Source organism: Hoplias malabaricus, chromosome 4 (assembly GCF_029633855.1).
Source record: "Hoplias malabaricus isolate fHopMal1 chromosome 4, fHopMal1.hap1, whole genome shotgun sequence".
Taxonomy (NCBI): Eukaryota; Metazoa; Chordata; class Actinopteri; order Characiformes; family Erythrinidae; genus Hoplias; species Hoplias malabaricus.
The window spans coordinates 31304059-31324939 of NC_089803.1; the positions used below are offsets into that span (position 1 = coordinate 31304059).

Here is a 20881-nt window from a genome sequence, read left to right on the forward strand (position 1 = left end):
ATACTCTCAAAAATACTGTCAGTTTTTAGAAAAAAAAAAAAAAGAACAGACTTGGAACAAAAACAATATTTTGATCCCATCCTAACTGTAGCTTTAACTGTGGTCTGTGTATTTAAATTTTGGCTAAAAATTCCTCTAAATTTTCTTCTTAAACTGCAAATGTCTTTTGCGAACTCTTATGTAACAATGTTTGTAAAACAATGACAGAAATGCAATGTCTTAAATATTTTATTAAATCTGAAAAAATGTAATTGCATAAATTATAAGTGCTTCAACTTTCAATAAGTACAAAGTAAACAAAGACAACAGCAACAAAAGTAAATATGGCTTACACCGTGTTTATGAAAGGGAACTATAGTTAATATATGGTCGAATACTCAGGCTGTATAACTTATAAATATGAAAAACAGTAGGAAATCAAGGCCCTTCTCAGTTCTGCAAGCAATTTTCCTTGTTCTTCTTTTGAATGCATAGTGATTTTGTCAACAACAGTAAAGTAACTGACTACACTCACTAAAAAGAAAGTTTGAGTGAAATATTCTTCAAACATCTATTATTTACAAAACAACATAATTTATAATTTATAAAACACAAAAGGTCTATGTCCAGCTTGGAGAGGAGCAGTAAACTCTTGTGCATTCAGGAAATTGGCTTCAGCAGATCTGCTTTCAGAAGAAAAGTTTCACTTTATACCGACAAGTTATAACTGTATATTTACAGAAAATATATATTCATACATTCAAACCACTTTGCAAATGTGACTTGTTATACTGCCCTTAAGTACCTTAGTTGTGCAAAGAGTTTGTCATTACAGTGTGTGGTGTTAACATTGCACGTCCAAAAAAAGTTCAGCTGCAATTACTTTGTTAATGGACCGTTAAGGAGAGTTAATACAAATTAAACAAACAAAAAAGGGTTGTTACACGTAGGACTCAAATGTGTAAGACTTGTCTTAAAGCCCAAGTAACATTAAATAAAGCAAAACACAAAATCAGTGTTGCTGTAGAGATGTAGTGTTTAGTTCTCCTGCTTGTTGAGGAAGAAGTGAAGCGCCGAGTCCCACTGCTCTCTGGGGAAGCGGTTGGAGAACTCACAGTAATCCAGCACAGCACTACTCTTCTCTATGGGAGAAAGAAACAAGAGAATCTCTCACACACTGAATGTGCACAATTCACTGAGCGGTTGCATCAATGTTCCAAAATGCTGAGCAAAGCAAGAACACAGAAAGGGTTCCTTATGTTCAGAGAAAATCGAAGCATTTCTCATTATTTTTAAAGATGAATTAGGAAAAAGTAAAAGAAGATTTAATCCTTGTGAAGAGACCAATAAAAGGTAAGACGAGGTTTATTCTAGCAATGAGAAAGTCTCAATATGGTCATGGATAAGGGCCTTAGATTTTAAACATTCTTTTACACATAATTACATACACTGCACAAGAAGATGCAAGCTATCAGTAAAATAAAGATGAGACACTCACCCTGTGTTGGTTTACTATCTGTCTGGTTCTCGCTGGAGGCACAGTCCTAAAGGGGGGGAGATATAAGCTCATGCAAATCAGTGGCCTTTTTTACTTAAGTTCTGAAGGTTTTAAAATGTAGTTGTACCGTGCTTGGAGTAATCTGTTCTGAATACAACCCCTTGCACAATGGTAAAAGAGAACTGCCCAAAGACAATGCACTCTAAGCGCAAAAATACCACACACATTATAAAGATGCCCTGTATGTTCACCAAATGAAGCCAATGTACAAAATGTTATGGATCTTCCCGTTGTTTGAATGAACTGACAATGGTCTGTCCTTGTCAGAGTGAGAGCTAATCTGCACATTTATAACGTAGGTAGCGGGCCAGCATGGGGAAGCTTGTCAGGGGGAAGATGAAGGAGCCGGCCTGTTTACAAGAGGCTCAACCGGTGGCAGGTAAATCCACTCAAATCGTCAGAGGAAGCCATCCATCTGTGCATTGGAGGCTGCTTCTTTGGAAAGGGGGGCCATAGAGAGAGGCGAAAAAACAAAAGACCAAACAAAGACAAAGCCAGTGTTTGGAGAGATAAGAGTCCAGTGTTGACATTGTGCAGAAGCAGTGGAAAGGCGTGTTACAGGTCAGAAGACATGCAGCAGGTGAGATGAGGAAACAATGCTGAGTTTGAGAGGTGATTTAAAAAGATAACACTGTATCTACAGGCATTTCAAGAGCTGTGTGATGTTAGTTTAAATTTCCTGACTTTAAAGACAACATTGTTGATGATGGAGACCCACAATAAACAAGCCATTTAGATTTGAAAATTGCACACACGTGTTAATACATTTATTTGGCAAGTGAGCTATTCTTTCTGTTACTGGGTCACATTGTGTTCTTAAACATGTGAGTGTACTGAGCGTGTCGGGAGACAGAGGAGTGCATTACGGTGATGGCAGGCCAGTGAGTATCTGTGTGTGAATGAGTGAGAGAAGAAGCGTGTATAAGGAAAATGTGCACATGGCTGGGGCTTCTGGGTGGGTTCTGGAGTCTGGAGCCTGGGGCTGTACCTGTATAAAGGTGGCCAGGAGCACACAGCTCATCTCCTGCTGCAGGATGGCCTTGTTCTGCTGGTTGTTGTAGCAGGCGCTGATGAATGAGGGGAAGAGCACTTTGATGAGGCGTGGGTGGCTGAAGTACTGGAACGGCAGCTGACACAGTTTCTGCAGGACGCTGGGCTGCCGGCCAGACTGCACGATCACCTGGAACACACAGGGAGAAAGCATGAGCACACACATCAAGCAAATGCCACATCCAGTGGTAAATCAGAGCCTCCCCTCTTGCCCCTCCCACACGTAAATCTGCCACTAAAACAACACACAAACAGCCATTAAGAGGAGAAATAGAGGGCACAGCCTCCCAGTACACAATTACACACCATAAACCCAGACAGGGATGCCTTAGCACCTCCTTCTGTGGCACGAGTGCACTACGAACACCTACAAGCTCCAACGAGGGAAGACACTCAAACACAGCATTCACACTAGACCAGTGGTTTCCACTTGTAGTCATGTACCCTGCTTGATATTTTCCCAGCACACCCACTTCATCACAGAAAGGGAGAAAAACACCGCCACTCTACATCTCTCCATTCACAGAGATGTGTTGATGAACGGCATAACTCTGTTCATGTCTGCGGGGCAAACAAAAAGCCTCAAGCTATCAACGTACTGCTGAAGTTCAAACAGAGGTAAAATCACAGGGTGTTCCAATGTGTGTGTGGCAAGTTATCAGAGGGAGAGCTGTGTTTAAGAGAGAGGGGGGGGAGGGGGGTGGAGACAGGGCAAAGGTGGGGGCTGGGCAGGCAGACCCCCCTCCACGGTCACACACGCACAGTCCCTTCCACTTTAAGAAATGAAGCAATACCATTAATGGAGCTTCACACCACCAGCATCCCACTCCCCCTCAGCACGGCCGTCAATCATACCATCACATCCGGTCCCCCAGCATTAAAACCAAATCACTCCCAGGCTGGACTGATTAAAGGAGAGACTCTGGGTGAGAGAGGCCTTCAGCACAAGCCTGAGAACCAGGAAAGGCCCTTAGCACTCCGTGATCAGAGCAGGGAGCCCAGAGGTCAATGCCATAAATTCCAACAGGTGAGATGGAGAAAAGAGGGGCAGTGGAAAAAGGGGAAATAGAGAGTGTGTGTGTCTGTGAGTGAGCGAGCGAGCGAGAGAGAGAGAGAGAGAACCAACTGCTTATACCCTTCCACTGTAGCACTCAACCCTAAATGCAAACCAGAAGGGTGGGGTAAACTTCCCAGAACGACTGGGTGACATAAATTACCAAAGATTTACAAGATTTGTAAAAATACTCTTAACAATACTCTTTCCAGTGCATTTTATCCTTTAATAATGCACTTTAAAGGGTTTAAGAGCATGATAAACAAAGTGATAACTCACTTCTTTTATCATTTCAAGGTGAAGGCCCCTCATAGACAAGTCCTACAGCAGCGTTCAAAGGGATCTGGGGCTGTGTCGTTCTGTATTAGGGACAGTTAAAGATGCTTTACTGAATGTCTCAAACAAACCACCGCAGAGCGTCCTTAAAGGTACTAAAAGCTCAAACTAGCTGACTGCTGACTCGTTTCAGACCAGCAAGCCCACCGGTATGTGCTGACCAAACAGTAAGATCCAGTGGCTTCTCTCTGCCTTAAAATTAATGATCGTTTCCCCCAGGAATGCAGAAAAAAGTGGATTTCCTGAGCCACCATAGCAGTGCAACTGAATGAAGCAATAGTTCAAAGGATCTGGTTGTTTTCAATGGAAGAGCTGTGCAGTGTCAGGGTGGAGGGCATGGCTGAGAAGGGTTTTTTATAAGCTTGGGGAGTACAGACCTAATCTCTACCATCACTCCTGGACTCAAAGAGGGAGCTGTATAGACGCATGGTCCATTCCTCATCAGTTAGCAGACTGTTACAAATTACAATGCTTCAAAAGTACTGGACCCCCATTTACCTTACTAGACCCTGGCACTCGCCTTCCATAAACAGAGGTGTTCACAACTTCACAGAGGGTGTTGGGTAAGCATGAGTGTATGTATGTTTTGTGCAGGGGGAGTTGGATCCGTGCGGACATTCCGCCCACAAATCAAGCGGCCATCTCATAATCCCCCAGCACGCAGTGCTCCATCTTCATGCCTAAACAAACTGTCCCCCCCCCAACTCGAGTGTCCGAGGCAGGGAGATGTACAGCAGGGAGAGAGCAGAGGTTAGGTTCAGCTCTGAATGCCCTTCTAAACTCCCCTACACTCTGCTTGGACAACACTGAGCCTCAGCCTAGTTCCACCAGCAGCAACTAGGTATCTATTCGGCCCCTGACGTCATAAAAGCATCGGTGGGCGTTTGAACTTTTGCATCCCCCTCCTACTTAAGCACAGATGGCCATAAAGAAACAGAGGCAGGGACTGTCCAGTGTTTTCTTAAGTAAAGAGCGCTGGTGTTTTCAAACAGGCCCTATGCTTTTATGGCCAGTCTATTACATAATTCCCAGCCTGTCCACTGAAAACAAAGGGAGTGTAAAGTTAATGCTCCGAAACGCAAACACAAACTCCGAATAGCTCAAGGTGAAGAGGAAGGAGACCTGAATCAGCCTGGTTTGTTCTCAGATGGACTGTTGATAAGGATGAGAAGAAAAGACTGCTAACATGCTTAAATATACAAAAACATGGGATGACACAGAGCTGCTTGTTGTTTTACTGTAGGAAGCAGCATAGCAAGATTCCTTACAAGCTAACAAGAAGGATGAAAAAACAAGCAGTGTAAGAGAATAGACATTAAGGTGGACAGAACAATTGCAAAGGCAGAGGGGGTGCAGACAGCTTACTGATAAGAGTAAAGGGCAAACGACATGTGAGGACACTAAAGAGGCAAAAAGAGACAGGAAACTAAGCTACAGCTGACCAGATCTACATCAAAAACTCTTACCACCCACAGGCACAATCTACAAAATACTCTGAACTCTGTCTACACAGACAATCTGACGGCACACTGTACACACGCATAAATTTTGCGGAAGTATAAAGGACAAAGAAAAGAGACGTGTTTGTCAGCATTGCTTAAAAGGGCAAAACGCTTACGTCTTTTTACCAAAACAGCATTAAGAGCAGTGTTTGTTTAAAAAACGGCCAATGATTGGTGATTTATTGCAGATGCCTCACTGAATAAAGCGTCATCTTCGATCCTTTGAAAGATAATCTCTCCTGGAGATCTTCCCCAGGAGCCAGCCTGACCTGGACTGCACTCAAACACAGCATTAGACCTAAATAGGGCCCTAAATTCTGAAAGATTTATGGGCAAACAAACAAAAAACGAAAGAGGAGTCCAGAAAAGAAGAAACCCAACACATAATACTTGAGCGTGTTAAGCCTCAGTTTACCGTTGATAGACTGTGTAAATCATTTCATGGAGCTTGGCAGAGGCTTCATCTTCGCCGCTGCCACTCAGGCCAGCCTGGCTGAAGCCTCAATAGAACGTGAGATGGAGACGGTAAACGCTTTTGCCAGCTATGGATCTCAGTCATTCACTCTGAACGTACTATACCAGCCCAGCACAAAGGGAACGGTTGGGTTATCTCTGCAGTAATGGACTGTTGAAGGCAGCGTTTCAACATCATTTTAACTGTGAATTACTGGGCCAGGACTGCAGCTGGGCTTGCAGGGCACTGGAGATAGCCTTGTGTTAATAAAGGATGAGAGTACAAGAGAAAGAGAGATAGAACTAAAGGTGGAAAACAGAGTGTGAGGGAGAGAACAGATAAGGGGAGATGAGTGTGGTGGACTGTTTCAGTCTGGCCCTTCTGAGGTGCTGTGTTGAAAAGTGACTGTCTGGGAAAGAGGCTTGTTGGCCATTGCCTTGTAATCCCTCAGTAATGGAAGAAACACTAGGGGTACAGTACATACATGCTGTCAAACCAAAGATATTTGTCTTTGCCTTGCCTGCGTGTAATAGTGAGTGAGTAAACTGGCTGCTTTCCAAATGAGGAAAAAGAAAAAAAGGAAACAGTTATTTTTTTTTTTATCCATAAAATTCAGGGTGGTTTACAGTGATGCAGAGAGGAATAACAAGTGTTTGTACACTTTTGATTTATTAAAAAAAAATTGATTAAAGAAAAAAAGGATTATTTAGAGGCCACAAAAGTATTACATTAGTATCATGTTGCAATTACATTCTTGTCTATTAAAAATATTAGTTTTTTTCCTTCCAAAAAGGCCAGTGACATCAAGGAAATAATTACTAATCGCGTTCCCTCCTCTGGTCAACACTTTAAACTTTTCAGCTTCAGTTTAAATATATCTTTAATTTGATTTATGAGTACATACTTTTCCTTCAGATATAAGTTAAAGATACGGTACGTAAATGAGCAACACACATTAAAATTGTAGTGGATACATGCTCTCAAAATATGACATAGTGTGTTAGAATACCTTTCCTCTAACTGTAGTTACAGTTTCTTTAGCTATAAAAATAATCTTTACAATAGCTGCTAAGAGACTCATAACTCGATGTCAAGTGTCACATAAACATTGTGATCTCTAAAATCTATTATGAAAGAGTTGGCCTTTACTGCTCTAGGAAGAGTTAGTCTTCACTGCAGTCAGGACATGAGAAATGTTTTAAAACCTGTCAAAAGCCAAGCTCTTATGCACTGTCGTTCACAGCACTGAGACTATCAACTACAAGTCATCATTCCCCCTGAGTACAAACACACTTCACAGCCACCAACACAGAGCATATGTCTCTGTACCAATAGGAGCGTATTGGAGGAAGATGACTAACGTAGACACTCTACAATCCAACAGAGTATACACCAAGGAGCAGCTCTTCAAAGTCTGTGCTGCTTTTATGAGCTGTATTATTTCTCAGACACACATTTATAAACACAGGCTGGTGAACAGACACTGAATCAGCAGTGTGTGTTAGGAGGAAGGCCTTGGTCAAGCTGTCTTTGCATTCTACCTTGGCTTAAAATATCCTGAGAAAGTCAAAGCTGAGCCAAACGGGCCCAAGCCAATAGTCACTTACATCAATCAGCCATAACATTATGACCACTTCCTTCTTTCAATTCTCTCAGTTCCACTGACCACAGGAGCACTTTTTAGATCCACAGTTACAGACTGGAGTTCATCGGTTTCTCCCTGTTCTTCAATGGTCAGGAACCCCACAGAGCAGGTATGATATGGGTGGTGGATCATTCTCAGTGCTGCAGTGACAGTGAAGCAGTGATTGTGTGTTAGATTTTCACTGATATGAGTGGATCAAACACAGCAGTGCTGCTGGAGTTTTCAAACATTGTGTCCGCCACTATCCACTGTGACACACACCTATCTTGTTGGTCCATCTTGTAGATGTGAAGTCATAGACAGTAGCTCAACTGTTACTGCACAGTTTGTGTTGGTCATCCTCTGGTCTTTCATCAGTGGACACATGACACTGGTGGCTGGATGAATTTGGTTGGAGGACTATTCCCAGTCCAGCAGTGACACTGAGGGTTATCAGACTTGTTCTTTGGTGACGCTGACCATTGAAAAACAGGATGAAAGGGCAAATGAAGATGGCAGAAAAACAGGTGGACTACAGTAGGGAAAAGTAGAACAACAAAGTGTTCTTGTATGGTCAATGGAGCTGAGAGAATGGACAGTGAAAATAGGGAGGTGGTCCTAATGTTAAGGGTGATCGGTGTACGATGCACAAGAGGGGCTGGCACATAGAGCAGTGCTTGACTCACTAGCAAGCAGTACAGACCTTGTGGAAAACACAGAAGTGTAGATTTTTAAAGCTCAATAGATCCAGCCTACATTCCACAAAGCCAAGTTTGTAAATATAATGTTGTTTCAAACTGTTTTCAAATATTAACCAATCAAATGTCAAACAGACAATCTTTGTGGAATAAAAAAGAAACAAAAAAAAACAAACAAAAAAACACACACATATATATATATATATATATATATATATATATATATATATATATATATATATATATATATATACACACAAGAAAGGAATAAACAACTAACAAAAACTCTACAACTTCTTTACAACTGTTCACCTGCCATTCAGGGTGGCGTTTAAAATGATAAAAAATTGAAGCCAAGGCAAATGGTCACATAAAAACAGCTTGCGTCCTACAAAGAAGTCACAAGTTTAAAGACTTTGCTGCAGCAGTTTTCAAATTAGCAAAGTGGACCAGGGATGAAATGAATATGCAAGAGGTGTAATTCCCAGCCTGGTCGTTGCGTTACCTTCCCCCCTATGTGAGCACAAACCCAATCATCTGTCACTCTCCACCTAATTCAATCATCAGCCCTCATTCAATTATCCAATATAATATGCAAATCAGCCCAACAATGGCCAACAAATGCTAATTACGTACATCAAAATAATTAAATTGGATTGGAGCGGCTGAAGAGAACTGAACTGCCATAAAAATAGAGGCCGTTTCTTTAATTAACAGCAAAAATGTTTTAAATTAGAATCTGTAATAAGCCCATAAATTGCTGGGACTTCGACCCTCCCTTGAGGATGTTACAACAGCAGCACAGCAGTGGATCCTCAGGAGACTCACATAAGTAAAGCCTGGCTGAGTGAGGCGCTATCGCTGGCCGTGTAGATTGCCAGGATGCAGGGAAGTGGAACGCGGTGGAACATGTGTGCTTCATGCCACGCTGCTCTGTGATCCACGTCTACAAGTTCAGCATCCTGCAAAACCCAAACAAGTGGCAGGCCAACTGCCAGACGCAGGAGAACAAAGCCTGTCCCTGCAGCCTGGGCCGACAGTGCAGAGGTGCCACGGCCGCTGCATTATTCAATAGCCTCCCTTTGTTGCTTTTGTGTCAGTTGTTTGTAAGGGGAAAAGTACACCGGGCTCATGATCTAAAGAACAGTTTTCAAAAAGCTTAACAGTACACTCACCACACACACACAGAACAAAAGAGCTGTTGGATTTTTTTAATCAACTCCCAACTGTCTCAATAATGTAATGGGATAATGACAATATTTTCACTGTGGTTTCAAGTGTTCAGTCCTGTGTCTGTATAATTTAACATGCTTTGCCCAAGTACTGGTTCAGACTGAAGGTCTAAAAACTGGAAACACCTTTTCCAAGAAATAGATGTGGTTACAGTCAGGCAGGCTTAAAGTCAGAATATCCACTAACAATTATAAACTGGAATAGACTGGAATCAATTTATTGTCCTTTTTATTTACAAAATGAAAACAGTCCTTGATACGTCACTGACCATGAGTTTCTGTGACAGCCTGAGCAAAGCCTTTCAGTCAGCTGGCAGATATGAACAGCAGTGTAAGCTATTTACTGTAGCAATCACTGTTCACCTGATACAAACTAAAATATAAGAGTCACATAAAACATGATATGTTTATAGTTTACATTTTACTGCCACAGGGATGACCTCTTCCCTGAGGACATTCACAGTTTACCACTGAGCTATCTACACAAACCACAAAAGAAGAAAGCTTACCTGGTTGTCAGGGTGGTTGACAGTGAAGTAACCCACACAGATGATGAGTTCATGCAAAACTTCTTCTGAGCTGTTCTGAGAACAGTACCACAGCAGAGAACTTACGATGTGTCTAAAGGCAAGAGATAACCCCTCTGCTCCTAGAACAGCCTGCAATTAAAAGAAACATTGCAATAATTATTATTATTATTATAATACTACAAACCCAGACAAATCAAAGTACTGAAGTATATTAGAGTCATAGGTTATCTGGCAATTTCAAACCTCTAACTGTACTGTTCTATGTTGTTTATGTTACAATAATAAACATAAGAGTGACAAAAAAAACTAGCTCTCTTTAGAGCTAGTTCTTAAGAGAGGTTGAAGAAACAAGTTGAGGTTGTTGTGGTGTACTTAAAGGGTCTCCTCAGCCCTGCAGAAAGAGGTCCCACTACAGAACCCCCGTCTCCCTTTAGGAGATGCTATCAGCCCGACCCACAGACAGTATTTATTAAACATGTCAGTATGACTGAGCGCCTCAGGGTCACCACTGAGACTGTGGACATTAGTGAGAGTGAGAGAGTGTAAGTAGCCACAAACAACAATACCTGAACCCACCCTGTGATGCCAGGACAATCACAAATGCTTTTCACATGCATTCATAGAGCACGGACCAACAACAGGGTAACTCAAAAATGGAGCATAAAACAAAACACAGGAAATTCTTTGTAAAGGGATACATGAAAACCTTAGTGACATCTAGAGGGATGCTGTCATTTCCTGTCAAAGTCAGGATTGTAAGACTACATATGAGGTAACATAGTTGAACTCTGCACAGTAGGACAATAAAATTGTGCCCCCCATCTCTGGAAGTAAATGTGTGGTGTTGTAGCCATGTGTAGGCGTCCTCAGAGTCAGTGCATCAAGGAAAACAGAGTCGCGGTCATCTTTGCCACCAAACACACAGTCTTCATTTCAATGAATATGTCAAGAAAAGTATCAAAAAGTGACAGAGTTGCAGTCTTAACACCCAATCAGCCCTTCGCCCTTTGGCTCCCCAAAGTTGCCAATCGACACCTGAAAGCCCCTCCCTTCTCTGGAGTATACCACTGTAGGACCACCTATAAGGATTAATGCACCCTGTTAAATATAATCTTAGCAATGTCATAAATATACACACATTCACATAAGCTCATCATTCACCATTAACTAATATGAATTACTGTTTTTCTCTTTCCACAGGGGCTGCAACTGGAAGACTGCCCCTGCTAGGAGACAACCCAGATAAGTACTTCTACATGTAAAAAAAAACAACAAAAAAAAAAACACACACTATATATATATATATATATATATATATATACACACACACACATCATTCATACTGTGTGGAGCTGGTGTAATGTAAATCATAATATGCCTGGTGCCTTGATATCACAAAACGCGCACTCACGCTCATACACAAGTGCACTAGGGGCAGTGAGCACGCTCACAAAGATTGCACAGGGATTAGTTTTGTTTTAGGTACCTTGTTCAAGGGCACTTCAGCTGTGAGTGTTTAGGGAGAAAAAAAGCTTGGTTCTTCACTTGCAAACCCCTCTATTTTGGGATCCAACCACTATCAAACTGGTATCCTATTGGCCCTAAAACTCTCTTCTCTAACCTTCAGGTAAAATTCTGTGATTTTTTTTTTATGTATATTATTATTATTTAAACATAGTTTAGATTCTGCAGTGCTGGACCCAGAGTACCAACTCTGGGATAAGGTGAAATTTTGCAGTGTTCCTTTAAACACAATTAAACCAAATATGGTATGGTTTTATCAAGACAATACTAAAGATCTATAGCTGATATAGCAGAATAAATATTTCTTTTTTCAATACACTTCAAGAATCAACATTTCTTGCATTATCTCCAGTATCTATTTAATACGTGTGTTGTTTTCTGAGCAAAAAGATTGCAAGGTCCATGAAGGACAATCAATAAACACATCAATATGTAATCATTAGAACTGTCTGTTCTTCATTCTGCAGTTGCAGTAATATCACTGCTGAGAAGTTGAGCTGATTTGGCTGGTATCACTCAGCTCAGTCTTAAACCCAGCTGGACCAAATCAGCAAAACAACACTACCTGAGCAAGATTTCACCTGAGGCAGCGCGCTCATAAACAATACTCCAGCACAGTCTCTGGAGCAGCAGTCTGACACACTGGCTTTTGAGCAGCATTGTGGTTTCTGTTACAGTGGTTAAAGAGTCAGATCCAAGAACAGCACTAAAGGGCTGGCTGGCCCAAGACACGGAGAGCAAAGTGTCTTCTGGGTCGGAGCAAGGGACAGCTCAGCATTACTGATGAACCAAATAGCCAGTTTTGTTTGCTAATATAAACCACAAGGTGATTACAACAACAGGCCCGAAACAGTGTTATTTAAAATGTTCATAAAACATTGGCAGCGTGAGCTTTGGACTACCAGCTGTTTTAAATAGAGAAAGATAGAGAGCTCACACTCGCATGCGTATCCACACTGACTCCCAGAGTGGTTGTGAGTAATTACTGAAACACATTAAAATAATTCATATGGCTCCTGCGTTTCCTGCTTTATGCCTCTGTGTTTACATGATTTAACATCATGAAGCCGTCCTTTTCTCTTCATCAGGCAGGCTAATGTATGACCGGACAGCTTGAACTTAATGCCACTCTCCATCCGCATTTCTGACCCCAGGCCTTCAACACAACTGCCCGAGGGTCAGGGGTTGAGCATGTTTATGTCCACTGGGTCAACTTTGTTCTAGAAAGAAATACTGATCTTCTAACAGTGACTCTGAGGGCGTGTGGAGAGTGCACTGGCCGGATCATTAGTCCTGTGGCTTGCTTCTCTCCTGCCTATATTTGCGTGCTGGCTGATTCTCAAGCACAGGTATACGAGCAGGTCTGTTAATTAGCCCCCGAGAGCTACAGCATTGGCCTGACCTTTTTATTCCCTCTGCCGTTTGGAATGTCTGTTTGAGGGATGGGCTTAACGTAACATATCTGCAGCAAGCTGAAAGGCAAGTCAGCGGGCTTCAGCTTAAGGAAAACAAGCCATGCGACATAACTGTGGCCAGACAGTGTGGCTGCAGTGTCACAAATCTGCATTTTTCAGTGTTGCAGGTTGTTGAAGGGAAAAGGCGCCCCAGGGAGTACACAGAGCGGGGTGTACCTCCTGTGATAAACTATAAACTAAAACTCAATAAACAGAATAGGACCTTAAGGCCTATCCCAAAAGCCTAAAAAACGAGAGTGGAGGGGTGTATTGTGTGCACAGCTACAGTTCTGGACTGACAATGGATAGGTAATGAATAATCCTAATAGCAGTGCAAGGCTTATTCAGAACCCATAAAATAATTATAGTAATATAATAATACAATTTAAATTGTAACTGGACCTGCTACTATGGCACTGATATTTCCATTCATTAGATATGCACCAATATGAATCTGTAGACAAAGACAACCAAAATCCATAAACGCAGGCTAAGGGATTTCAGCAAATTGTTCCTGGCACTGTCAGTGATCACAGACGCAATGGGCTTGATTTAAGTTTTACATTTATGGTGCAAAGGAATTAAAATAAATAAATAAATAAATAAAAATGTTATTTGTCTTGAGCAGGCAAAATGTTGGTGCATCTCTACTCTGCATCCTTATTAAAGGCTTTTACAATATTTTATCTATGCACAGCACAGTGACTTTGCAGAGTAAAACAGAAAGAGTACCTGGAAGGCAGTGAGGTCTAACAGGGCATAGCTGTTAAGGAAACGCAGGCTCTGTAGCGCCACTTGGACCACAGCAGGACTGTACGGCTCCTGTGGTGATGCTAGGCCGCCAGATTCTGGCTGGGCACTGTGGAGCAGGATACAGTACAACATATGGAGGACTCCAACGAGGTCTGTGCTCTGCAGCAGTGCTGTCAGCCCGGTGGGGTCTTGGCGCTTGTTGTCAAAGATACTTGGAGAGCTAGAAAAGAGACCAGGCGAAAGATGGAGTGAGAAGTAGATTATAGACCTTGACAAACATGGAAACACACTCCAAAACACATACAAAGCCTAAACAGATAGACATTCACTGAAGTATACTCTTAGAGTAAGGGTACACAATATATGAACAAAATAACCAGTTGAATGCTAGACTTAGCATATATTGACCTGTTTCTAGTTCCTCAAGTTGAAATCTCCAATGACGTTGAGAGCTAAAGAAAGTTTTTAAAACGAAAATAAAGATATAAAATACATCTAACCTATTATTTTATTGAGCATATTCTAATACCATCTTGGCCAGAACATTAATGGAAAATACATAAAATGTTGTTATTTCTTTAGCTAAGGTGTTCCTCATTGCATCTGAACGTCTAGGCAAATAAAGCCAACTTCCCTTTGTTTATGCCCCACTCCAACTAAATCAATGGCTTTTTAAACAAAGTGAGACGTGTAAGGCGGCTCTTCTGTGAACTGGGGTGGAGTAGAGAGAGGCAGCTGGAGGAGTGGGGGGGGGCCCTGACAAGTGACTCAAAGCCTCAGAACCTGAGGAGACATTGGCTGCTTTCTTAACCGCAGAGAGCAAAGACCCCGGATGCAGGCTGTGAAGGAAGTCTGGTCCCAGTGGCTTCTAGACTTACTCGCTAGACCAGGCCCTGTCCACTCAGATATAAATAAAAGCACTAGACCCTGGCTGAATAGCCTGTTTGGGGCAGGAAAGCTTAACAGGTCACACTGAGACACATATCAAACGTAAAAAGCTGAACACCAAGGTAGCAATGTAGCCAAGTGTGCGATAGGCCTAAAACAAAATGTGAAATTAAAAAAGATGATGAAAAGTTAGAGCAAAGTTGTTTTCTTTGCTATTCTGAATTGCTACCTATTGCAGTTGTAAGTGCTAATGTTCCCAAAACTCTGTAATTGTAAGAGTTTACATTTTGCTTAGTTACAAATACAGCAACAGGAATTAATTTATTCATCTATTAACAAAGGGAGGAATTTAACAGGAGGAGAGGGAGAGTGGCGAGTGGAAAAAAAAAAGATAAATAATTTAGACTTTTAATTTGTCAAACCAATGACAAATTGACCAGCCTCCGAGTAATGCAGCTTACATTCCAAACTGCTCCAAAGCAACACAGCACGTCCCTGCAACCCACCACAGATGCGCAACAGAAGCTGAGTGAAGGAACTCTTGGAACTCTGAAGGCATTCTGACAGCCAATGGCACCGCTTCCACAAACTACCGTCTCAGGTCCTTTTGTGCTCCAGCACATTTAATTAAGGCCCATCTTATGGGATTTAAGACAGCGTGTTTGTGCATTAGCCTGCACAACACCAGGCGGATTAGCAGGCTTGGTAACTCCATACTGCAGCCACAAATTATACAAGCATGGGTTAAGTTGCCTTTTCACGCTTAGCTGAAATCAGCAGGCCCATCCCACTACTGATGGTAAGGTTAGGATTTGGGGAGGTAGAGTTTTTCTCAGGTCAGCACAAAGGGTAATAGCTACCTGGAATGACACTAAAGGTAATGACAGGACCTTGAATGTTGTACTGAAGGGTCTGAGAGAGAGGAGGAGGGGGATGACAGTATAAAGTTGGGTTTCAGCTGCTGCCCTGCTAAACTGAGAGGAAAATGAGTGTCAGACTCCATAGGGGAATGCTTTTGCCCATTGTGAAAGGTGTCAGTGAGTGTAAAAGATATTTAACTCAAGTTAGAGCTTGCAGTTAAGACTGAGCTTTAAAGTTGCCCTGTGATCAATTCTTCCAAATCTAAATTTATTCTAATCAAAACCCTGAAGCTGTTCTCAGGTCGGGCTGATGTGGGCAGACACTCGTGATTAGTGTCTGTAAGGGAACAAAGGCTTAGTTCTCCCACTGTGACTGTGCATGACAGGTTCCACATCCTCTGACTAGGAAACAGAAACCAGTGCTTGGGAGGAATGAAAGTGAAGGGCCTGACACAGGCAATATGAGCTCACACACCACCCTCAAATCTGCCTGCCCGATTCATCTGTGCTTACAGCTTAATCTGAGCTAATGAAACTATTGTCACTTAATGTACATGTTTTTCTCAATTTCTCTCTCTGATTGAATGAAAACAATCTGGTGAAAAAATAAGCAAATAAAATGAAATGACTAAACAGGAAAATACAGTTAAGCACTGCTGTGACACAAGCTCTTAAATAGTGTTTTGTACACCGCTCTGTAACCATTCCACTGTAAAGATACCTAACCTGTTCATGTAACACATTCTAGTTTATGTTTTTATTTGTGACACCGAACACTATTTTCACCAAAATAATAACTGTAAGATGAAAAACTAGTTACAGTCAGTCATGGCTGAGTGCACCTCCATAGCCAGGTTAACACATATATAAACAGCTGCGCAAAGTCTAAATCATTAAACACTATTTTAGCACTGAAAAGTAAAACCTAGGTTTATTATAGCTCAAAGAACTTTTCAGCAAATCTTACACAAAACAGATCACTTAGAATCCATCAGCAAGCACAATTCAGCTTGTGACAGGTAATTGTTAGTATAGCATATCAACACAAGCTGAGATTTAAAGCTAAAGAATAGGGGCTTGCATGCCCTCTGGATGCTACCCCACTGTGCATGCTGTTACTTGAAATCAACCACGCGTGGAGTGTGGAAATTTGCAAATCTGTAACTACATGACCCCCACTGTCAAGCAAATCCCAAAACAGGGCGACTGGCCGGGAGCAGAAACGTGTAAAAGAATCTACACTATACATTCGGTGCAGAATAACTTCCTGGCCCTCCACATAGAGAATAATGTATGAAGGAGATATAGATGGCTGGATTAGCAGGATGTTGATTGTAACACGGCGCTGCAGCAAGTGAAGCTATTAAAAGTGGAGAGCTATTGGTGCTGGGGTTTCTCACAGATATTTAGTGACATGGGGTTGGGGAGAGGGAGAGAATGGTGTTAAACAGCTGGGCAGTGTTACGGCACACAGCAGCTGGAGGAGCACAGGCATAGGCACAGAAGCATGGACAGGAGTGGCCAGCAGAACAGACACAACTGACACAATATAAATAAACACATACAGACACAGAGATACTTGACTTTAAAGAAGGTATTGTAGACTTCAAATGTTTTTGTTTTTTTTGTTTTTTTAAAGGAAAAAGACTGAACAGGGCCAAGTCACTGCCAGAGTTTCCTCACAGTCCCAGATCACAGACAAAACGTTATTGGCTGCGACTTTATTGTTAGACTCTGTCAACGAATACACACAAACCCTGTGTGTGGGTGGGCTGGAAGCAGGAGTTTACAGTGAAAGAGATGGAAATGTGGCCACTAGTGATTGATGACACTGTGGTATCTGTCTATGTTATAGCACATCAGCAAATGATAGGGAGTCCAGAGAAAAAGACACAAAAACACAAGATGTAAAAGGAACAGAAAGACCCGTGGAGAGATAGAGTGAGAGTGAGACAGAGAGAGAAAAAACATACACAGATAGGTGCCACTCACCGGCTGGTTACAGCAAAGCACAGTTTGCACAAGGCGTGAAGGAGAGCTGTAGCCTGCTCCAGAAAGGCAGACATCTTTGGACTCTCATCGACTGGGCCTTGCACATACAGAAAGCAGCCGTACAACTTGTCAATCAAGCCCATATTCACCACATAGCTGAAGAGCATGAAAACAGGCAGAAAATGCAAATCAGTCATAATGTCACAAATAAAAAAAGTTATTTTGTTTATACAGTTGACCTGGACAAGCCAAGGGCGAATTAAAAGGCCTGGTACATTTTATATGTGAATTTAATTTATTTCTGGTAAAATTCACTTTTTCTTTGTATTGAAAAAAAAAAAAAACAACAAAACAAAACAAAGAGTTACACTAAACTAAAATGTCACATAAAATCTACAGAGATTAAAAACATACTGAGAAAATACGGCATGTGAAGTGAATTCCTCAGAAATTGACTACAACTCAAAATTAGATTTGGGAGAAAGTGCATTATTCTCCTCAGAATAGTGACAGGCTCCATCTCAGGAGCCCGTCACAGCCCATCCTATGAGTGGAAATCTGAGCTCTCATCTGAGCCCACCACTCCTACCCATTACCTCCATATCTCTCATTTGTCCAGCCAAATGACAGGTCTCATGATGGCGTCAGTCCCCACCCTCCTGGCTACAAATCAGGCCTAATTACAGCATTACTGGGCAGGACGTGCCTCCATGTGCCAGTCCAGACAAAGGCAGGAGCCTCCCTCTCCTCTTCCTGACCCACAGCGGTGCCTCACAGCTCAGGTATGCCTGTCCCCTCCACCCCCTCCACCTCCAGCAGTGCCTGCAGGCTCCATATTGTCAATCAACAGACCTCCCAGAGGAGCAGGGCCAACGCTTAACAGCAATGATTCAACTCAGAGGCGCTACTCCATAACCAGCATATTTCTGCTTTATATCACTGTACTAAATTTTGGAGATTTTCTAATTAACTAACAGTCGATCAACCAAGACATGCTTGGTGAGCTATATTAGTGAAGTTCAAAACTAAACAGGGTAAAATCAGACATTAGAATGGCTATACCATATACTTTAGATCATTTTTATACATAACAGTATATCAGGCATAATTTATGCTCATAAATTCTGAAGTACAGTCTGCATGGTGCAAATTGAAAAATCTACATTAGTGGGATGGGCCTCTTAGCTCCACTGCAAAACAAAAGAAGTGTATTTGCCAGAGGTCATGTCCGGCTCTCAACGTTAGGGGTGAAAATTCCTTAAATTAGATTTTTCTCAAAACTGTTTTTCGGTCCCATATTCCACAGGTTTTCCTTCCATCTCTATTTCTCATACACTCCTTTTAATTATTAGTATTATGTTTTTGGTTATACTTTAAGCCTAGTTCTCTCAGGTACTTATGATTCCCCCTTCTCCTCCTCCTTGCAACAAGTCACTTGTCACTTGAACCAAAGGCCCTTGTTATAGCTTTATCCCTTCCTTGGGCTTGGCTGGAGCTGAAAGGTGCTTTAACACACACCATTGTGCAGCCTTTCAAGCTTTCTGTCTGAGAGAGAAAGCGTAAAATCGCATGATCTACATGACTAAGAATTTAATGTGGTTTCTGAACAAAACATAATTGAAAATATCAAATTTATACCATTGAATGTTAAGGAGTTATGGCTGCTGACCACCCTAAATATGACTTTTATATGCTGGAGCATAAAGTAAACCTGCCGGTTGTAGTCTAGCTTTCTGCCGGGTCACTTTGCGGTCACAAGCATTTGTCGACGGCGGCAGCTCTGGTCAGATGAATCATGGGAGAACAGAAGAAGTGGATTGTGGGAAATTTGGCTACCTTCAACACTACAGACAATCTGCCTTTGCTCATGGACAGAGACAGAGCTGAGCGGCCGGTCCCTCCTCCGCGCCCTTTCCCTCTCAGACCAAGTTCAACTGCAAGTCGTGCAGTTCCAGAAGCAGATTTTGGCTGCGGCTCCCCTTGGCCAGAGCAGACGGGGATTTAAGGTTACAGCGTATGGAGTGTGTGTTAAAGAGTTACGGGCTAATACCATAAGAAGGTTGCTACTTCCAAATCTATGCCCCACCCAACCAGGATTGATCTGTATGTAAGTGTCAGTGTAATGTGAAATAATGGGCGGTGTTCAGGAGAAGCTTCAGGAGATCTCATCCCAAACATGTGGCTAAGCTAGGTACAGGAAAAGCTAAACCTCTGGATTCAGTCCAAGCATGCTTCCTCTTTAAACAAAAATCATTTCTATTACTCGATACTATGATTTACAAAGCAGAAAGCCCTTACATACACAAGCCATGTTACACTACACACGGTTTTGTGAGAAAGAATGTAAGGGTTTTACACTAGCTGTGGATATACAGTTCATTCTACCAAGAAGACATAGGAGTAACATATTCAGAAAATCCAGGAGTACAAAGTAAAAACTTTTAAAAATGTAAGCTGTTAGGTGGGACCATTCAAAGTTTTCACTCAGTCATCTGCTTTTGCTTGGTAAATTTACCCAGCATCAACCAAGAGACTGTGAGGGAACACATATCTGTTAAAGCTGTAAAAGAAAGAGTTGAAGAACCACAGCAGCCTTGTGGTTGGTGAAGATACTGTTGTGTACATGTTACACACAGGACTGCCCAGTTAACATCAAAACAACACAATCTTATGACATTTTTATGACATCGGATAGTTTTTCATAGGGCATGTTTCATTGGCTATTCAGGGCCCAGAAGAGCAGGATTTACCTGCTTAGAAAGAAAATAGATTAAGGTTTCTTTACAGCAATTCTACTGAGATTAAATAATGATTACATGGTTTAAAGGAAGTGTATGGTTCTTTAAGTATTAGGTTTACGCAATGCTAACAGGGCTTAGCTTTATTAGTCTGACAAATCCAGTGTCAAACCAAAGAAGCAAAGTTAAAACACAAATCATATTTCGGCTGAACATATGTGAGCTAAAAATACATTTGTGTTAGGTTATTTTTAATACCAAACTATTGCTTAAGCAAGAAGACCTGAAACAAGCTGACCTGATGAGGTCTTGAGCACGGGTGTTGAAATTTTCAGGGCTGGTTGGTTTACTCTTTGCATCAGATGTAGAGATCGGTGAAGAATCTTTCCCAGCCTCCAATCCAGAGGGGTGCAGGTGCGAAACTACTGTAGCAATGGTCTGAAGTAGACCAGTAGTCAAGCCCTCAAATACCTGCTTATTCACACTGCGACCAAAAATGGACTTATCCTCATCAGGAACATAAAGCTAGAAAAATAAAACACAGACATGCCAATTAGGAGAGGAATGAGAGAGAAAGGGTGAGACCATAGAAGATAGAGAAAGTGTGTCAGAGAAAACAAATTTAAGAAGAGTAGCCACAGAGAGATGCTGTGGT

General features: G+C 41.8%; 1 protein-coding gene across 2 annotated transcripts in view; it reads right to left on the bottom strand.

Moving 5' to 3' along the window:
- Positions 1-219: 219 nt before the first annotated feature.
- The window catches only part of scaper (S-phase cyclin A-associated protein in the ER), an 88339-nt gene continuing 67677 nt past the window's right edge, over positions 220-20881 (bottom strand). For both annotated transcript variants that reach the window (XM_066667273.1, XM_066667274.1), the window contains exons 25-31: positions 20525-20751; positions 17489-17644; positions 13728-13968; positions 9997-10146; positions 2526-2717; positions 1478-1523; positions 220-1121 (exon numbers count right to left, since the gene is read on the bottom strand). In XM_066667273.1, coding sequence (XP_066523370.1) covers positions 1018-1121; positions 1478-1523; positions 2526-2717; positions 9997-10146; positions 13728-13968; positions 17489-17644; positions 20525-20751 — 1116 coding nt within the window. In that variant the 3' untranslated portion in view covers positions 220-1017. The remainder of the gene's footprint in view (positions 1122-1477; positions 1524-2525; positions 2718-9996; positions 10147-13727; positions 13969-17488; positions 17645-20524; positions 20752-20881) is intronic.